At 44.4% G+C, this 6,587-nt stretch overlaps 1 protein-coding gene across 1 annotated transcript in view; it reads right to left on the reverse strand.

The window, feature by feature from the left end:
- RBM6 (RNA binding motif protein 6) overlaps window positions 1–569 on the reverse strand; it is a 69,317-nt gene extending 68,748 nt beyond the window's left edge. The window contains exon 1 of the mRNA XM_056858527.1: window positions 469–569. Coding sequence (XP_056714505.1) covers window positions 469–512 — 44 coding nt within the window. The 5' untranslated portion in view covers window positions 513–569. The remainder of the gene's footprint in view (window positions 1–468) is intronic.
- Between the last annotated feature and the right edge of the window lie 6,018 nt (window positions 570–6,587).

Raw genomic sequence — 6,587 nt, forward strand, 5'->3', positions numbered from 1 at the left:
AGCCTGTTTCTCAAGGTAGTGGCAGAGACTATACTAACTCTGGAATCCAAGAGGCTGGCCATAAATATGCACAAGCACAGAAATTTCAGAGAAACACAGGAAATCATAACCACCATCAATTAATGGAAGTATACTGGAAACGTTTATGTTGTGTTAATAAAAGCACATTATTAGCTCAAATTGCTCAATAGGACACCTGCAGGGGAGAATTTACCACATATTGAAGTTTTTATGTATTTTAAGGTTGCTACCCTCCCTGAGCCTGGCTTGCCAGGAATGAGAGCGGGCTATAAATTTGGGAAAATAAATAAATAGTTTTCTCTTGGTTGGATGCTTGGCTGTTTGGTCGTTTATCAACTATTACACTTAGCAAGCTATACAAAGCAGAAATGTTCTGCTTTGCCTAAGGTGCATTTAAAACACTGAGATCCAAGTATTGTTAAAACAATATTAAATTATAATACTTACCGGAAGGGACCCACTCTGTTAGCTGGTCGAGGGTTCCCCCACATTTTGTCTGTGATAGGCGACCAGAAAATTGAGCTCTTTTGTTGTTAAACTGCAGAATCTATAAGAAATAAATATCATTCTTTAATCTGGCATTCATTTTAACCATGCATTTCTAACAGGCCCCGAGACTGTGCAACTATTCTGAACTGAAAAATATAATTTGAAAGGTACAGTAGCTAGCAGGCCTGTGGGGAGGGATGACCCTTCACTGGCCTACTATGACAACACATTTCTTTTCCCAAGAGCTTTTCTGTTTAAAAAGGCAGGATATGACACCATTATCCTCCACCACAAAGATGCCCGTGGATCTAATTATTCAGTATCTGGAATCAGAAAATTTCCCAGTTGCCACTTGCTGTCAACTGTACAGCCCAAGGCTTTCAAGGCCATGTATTTCATTATTGAAATCAGTGATGATTTGGCTCAAATAGCCTTGCCACCTGTATTGTCTTGAGGATCAAGAATTACTACTGGATAATTTATTCTGCTATAGCAACCCACATTACTTGTTTAGATTACAGCAAATGATTGACATGCTAAGAATGCTTTCCTAGAGTTTACATAGGACAAAAAGACAATCTCTGCAGAAGTGAATAAAAGGTCACAAATCAATCATTAGAAACAGAAACACAGAAAAACATACATGAATATTTCCATCTCAGGACATTCCATTTCTGAGCTCAAGCAAAAACAAAATGCTTTAAGGGCAGACCAAGTGCAACACCACTGAACTAGAATTCTCTTAACAGGTCTGACAATTGCTTCTGACCAGTTGTAACCAAGGAGGGCTAAGACAATACAAACTGTAATTCTGTCCCACATGACATTATGCACATTGAGCCTCACCATGCCAAGTGGGGGTTGTGCCTGGGCTCATTTATTCAGGTTGGTTGACCTCTAATGATTGGCCCTTATTTACTTCTATTGACTGACTCATGAGGTAGTTGTGTCCATTTTTTTAAAAAACTCACCTCCCTAAAAAGTACCTGGACATAAGTGCATAACACACACACACAAAATCATCTTCACCGCTCACTACATGCATCTAATGAGGTGAATTCCTGCTTAAGAAAGCAAATACCACAATTCGTTTGTCAGTTCTGAAGACGGCAACTTTTACAGTCAGAAATCTAAAGGAACCACACATTCATTTCCCTCTACAGTCATTATACCATGCTGCAGCATTTAACAGTACCAGCTGAAAGCCAGCTATTACTATCCCTAAAATGTCCAGGTCTAGTTGCCCATCAATTCCCTTCCAGACCTACAGCACCATAAACTGGCATCCTCCTGTAACTTAGTTTGCATTCCCTGTACCAACCCACAGAACAAGCTCCTGAGCTGCACTTTGAGAGTTTTGCCAAAAAAAAGTCTTTCTCCATTTGTGGATTTTACCTTTGGGAGTTAAGATTATTGCCATACATAATTAGTCTCACTTGTGCATAACATTCACACTCAAATATTTCAGATCCAGTTCCATACACAGTTGAAACAGAGGCCAAAAAGAGAGCACAGTGAAATTTCAAACCAAGGCATAAAATGAACGAAATTGGAATATATAATATACATAACAGAGCGCCATCTATTTACATTCTCACCAACTGTATAAAAACTCAGCCTATAGACATTTCACTTTGGCCTTTCTGTTCTACATTCTGCACCCTTTTTCTCCCCACACCCCAGTAAGCCACTGTATCTAAGTACTGTTCTTTGCAACACCTACAGTGAGGGGGAAAAGTATTTGATCCCCTAATGAATTTGCCCATTTGCCCTCTGATGAAGAAATGACCAGTCCATAATTTTAATGGTAGATCTATTGTAGCTGTGAGAGACAGAATAACAATGGGAAAACCCCCAGAAACCCAGAAGACAAAAGTCAGAGATTGATGTGCATTATAATGAGTGAAATAAGTATTTGATCCCTTTGCAAAAGATGACTTAGTACTTGGTGGCAAAACCCTTGTTGGCAATTAGAGGTCAGACGTTTCTTGTAGGTGGCCACCAGGTTTGCACACATCTCAGGAGGTATTTTGTCCCACTCCTCTTTGCAGATCCTCTCCAAGTCAGTAAGTTTTTGAGGCTGATGTGTAGCTACTCGAACCTTCAGCTCCCTCCACAGATTTTCAATGGGATTAAGGTCTGGAGACTGGCTAGGCCACTCCAGGACCTTAACGTGCTTCTTCTTGAGCCACTCCTTTGTTGCCTTGGCCGTGTGTTTTGGGTCATTGTCATGCTGGAATACCCATCCTCGACCCATTTTCAATGCCCTGGCTGAGGGAAGGAGGTGCTCACCCAAGATTTGATGATACATGGTCCCGTCCATCGTCCCTTCGATGAGGTGAAGGTGTCCTGTCCCCTTAGCAGAAAAACACCCCCAAAGCATAATATGTCCTCTCCATGTTTGACGGTGGAGATGGTGTTCTTGGGGTCGCAGGCAGCATTCCTCCTCCTCCAAACACGGCGAGTTGAACTGATGCCAAAGAGCTCGATTTTGGTCTCATCTGACCACAACACTTTCACCCAGTTCTCCTCTGGGTCATTCAGATGTGCGTTTCCAAACTGCAGACGGGCCTGTACATGTGCTGTCTTGAGCAAGGGGACCTTGCGGGCTCTGCAAGATCTCAGTCCTTCACGGCATAGTGTGTTACCAACTATTTTCATGGTGACTATGGTCCCAGCTGCCCTGAGATAATTGACAAGTTCCCCCCGTGTAGTTCTGGGCTGCTTCATTACCGTTCTCATGATCATTGCAACTCCACGAGATGAGATCTTGCATGGAGCCCCAGACCGAGGGAGGTTGACAATTATTTTGTGTTTCTTCCATTTGCGAATTATTGCACCAACTGTTGTCACCTTCTCACCAAGCTGCTTGGCAATAGTCTTGTAGCCCAGTCCAGCCTTGTGCAGGTCTACAATCTTGTCCCTGACATCCTTGGACAGCTCTTTGGCCTTGGTCATGGTGGCTAGTTTGGAATCTGATGGATTGATTGCTTCTGTCGACAGGTGTCTTTTGTACAGGTACTGTAACGAGCTGGGATTACAGGTAAGACCTCTCCCTTACAGCAGGTGCTTCTAATCTCAGCTCGTTACATACAGTGAAGATACCAGGTAGCCTGACATCTGGCTGGTTGATAGGGGATCAAATACTTATTTCACTCATTATAATGCACATCAATCTCTGACTTTTGTCTTCTGGGTTTCTTCCTGTTGTATTCTGTCTCTCACAGCTACAATAGACCTACCATTAAAATTATGGACTGGTCATTTCTTCATCAGAGGACAAACGGGCAAATTTAGCAGGGGATCAAATACTTTTCCCCCTCACTGTACATGCTCTTGGAACTAAAAGTTGAAAGCAACAAGTTAACTTTGCTGAAAGACCTCTGTTTCCAAGTTTTAAGAACTGCCATCCAATTAAGGAAATGCTAATCAACTACTCATATAAGTTTCAATCAGCAGGTCAAGTATAACTGCACAACAATATTTTTGAAGAAAAACACATATGCTATTTTAAAATGCTTCATACATGTTTACATGCTCTCATGTGGCAACTATGGCCATCAGGCTGCAACCTGCAGCCTGTCATCCTACTTACTGTGGCCCACCTGCTGCTGACCAGAGCCTGGGCCATCTCCATTGTGAATCCCACACTGCGCCACAGGCTGCCTGAAGAGGTGAGAAAGCCATCTCACAGAAGATCATTAGAAGGTGCTGCAGGGCTTGCTTGTTTGCCAAGGCTTTTGAGAGTATATGAATGGTAGGCATCTTTTAGTGGGCAGATTTGGGAGGGTTTACTTGGTTTAAATCTGCCATAATTTAATTATCATTTCTAAGCCACCTTGAACCAAGAGAGAAGGAAGGGTATACATATTTTAATAAACGTACATACTGCAATAAGCACCATCTTAAAAGAGGCACCCCACTTCTCTCACACACAAAAGAGTAGCTCTAAGCTTATGTCTCCTAGTGGCATTTTTGTAAGTGCTTGCACTAAAAACAATAAGAATTTAAAAAGTATGCTACCCAATTAATCATGGACACAAATTTAGATAGTTTAAAAGGACTAACTGAATATTCAGATCAGTGTTGTAGCTCTAAGACCATTTGGTACAATGGCTTTTAATGACAGCCACAGATATGAGATCCAGTGTGGGGTTGTGGTTCTGCCTAGGCCATTTACGCATGAGAGGTTTTGCCTTGGATTTGCCGCTCTCTAGATGTACATTTTCCCAATCCGAATTCTCAGAACTCCGCATGAGGGCTTATTTTTGAGTTTTGAGAATATGGATGGGAAAAATGTGCATCTAGAGCGCGGCAAAACCTCCCTTGCATAAATGGCCCTAGGATCTGGGAGACCCAGGTCTGAACGCCCACTCTGCCATGGAAGCTTGCAGAGTGCTACTGGGTCAGCCACACACTCTCAGCCTAACCCTGCACAGGGTTGCTGTGAGAATAAAATGGAGGAAATGAAAACAATGTAAGCTGCTTTGGGTCCCCACCAAAAAGAAAGGCAAAGTTAGATGAAATAAATAAAATAAATGAGATCTACATAATGATGCACTCCTAGTGTCTGGAGTTTGCATTTTTTTAGTACAATGTTAATTTAAATTACTCTCCTGAGGCACCATAACTTATATATGGATAAAATTTAATGATGCAAGAAACTGCCTTAAAATATCAGACACATAGCATACAACACACCTAGCCTGCTCCAGTATACCGACAGAAACTCTCCAACAAATTGATTAACTGAAAATGCCAAGGACTGTGCTGGATCCTTCAACATAGAAAACATTACTTGGCTCCATTTTGTACACACACACCCGGGCTTATACACGTGTATATATACACCGACCGAGCATACACTTCATGATGCAGTAGGCTCCGGCTCACAAAGCGTATGGCATAAGCCGACTCCGTGGCACCACAGAATAGACAAGCGCGACTACCACTATGAAAAGAGCCTTTCCATTCACCCCCCACAAATCCTCAACTAACGGAGCTTCACCAGCAATTGCAGGCCTCCACCACCATCACTGCAGGCCCCGGCTCCGCCTCCCCTTCCCCCGGGCCGCGTGTCTCCCGGGCCTCCTCCTCCCCGCAAAAAAGACACTGCGGATTTCCCCTCGCCCAAATGACGCCACCACCGTAGGCCGCCGAGAAGCCTGCAGCAAACGGGCCTGCCCGCCACCCCGCGGGCCTCTCGGCCCCGAGCGCGCCTCCCCGCAAGAGGCGTCGCGACACTCGGGACTGGCGGAGTCCCCTCCCCGCAAGAGGCGGCCAGAGCACAGCGGCGGCGCCCTCCGCGCTCCCAGCGGGAGGAGAGAAAAGCTTCTTACCGCACACAAAAAACCGGCGGCGGCACCACGACCGGGCCTGAAGGAAGCCGCGCCTCCCACCCAGAGGAAACCGGAAACCCCGGCACGCTCACCCATGTGACCCTCGGCCACGGCGCGCACGCGCAAGGCGGTCTCGCCTGTTGCTTTCGTCATGCTCTGCGTGGAAAGGAAATAATAAAGAAAACTGTCTCTTACCCCCCCCTCTACTTCCCCCACAACAGAAAACAAGAGTTGAACTACATTTCCCTGAATGCCTCGCAAACCTATTTCCCTCTTATTCCCTGTTTTGCCTCGCTATGCATGTCGGGTCTTGTAGTTTTGGCTTACCCCTGTAAGGAAGCGTTCAGAGGACCTTGTAAGGAAGACGGTAAATACTACGAGTATCGGTAGTTGCAGAGTTCTCTGATGGGAACTCCTGATGAGTGTTGATAAATTAAATAATATTATCTGACAGTCTCTGGTAAAGTTACCATTCAATTTCAAAAGGTGGAGGACACTTCGAAGTTGTTTCATAGTGCGGGCAAAGCATTCTGCACATGATCAGAAGCACTCTCTTCTTTATTTATGTGCGCCTGGGATGAGGCTGTGTTGTCAACCAGTTTGGGGGTTGCGCCTTGGCTCAGATTTCACCCCCTTTTCTCCTAGTCATGTAACTGATAACGGCTATTTTATGGCTGTTTTGGATTTATTCTTGTCCCACTGTATATCTATGCTGCCGTTTCTATATAGTTGTACGTG

Source organism: Euleptes europaea, chromosome 1 (genome assembly GCF_029931775.1).
Source record: "Euleptes europaea isolate rEulEur1 chromosome 1, rEulEur1.hap1, whole genome shotgun sequence".
In the NCBI taxonomy this organism is placed as follows: domain Eukaryota; kingdom Metazoa; phylum Chordata; class Lepidosauria; order Squamata; family Sphaerodactylidae; genus Euleptes; species Euleptes europaea.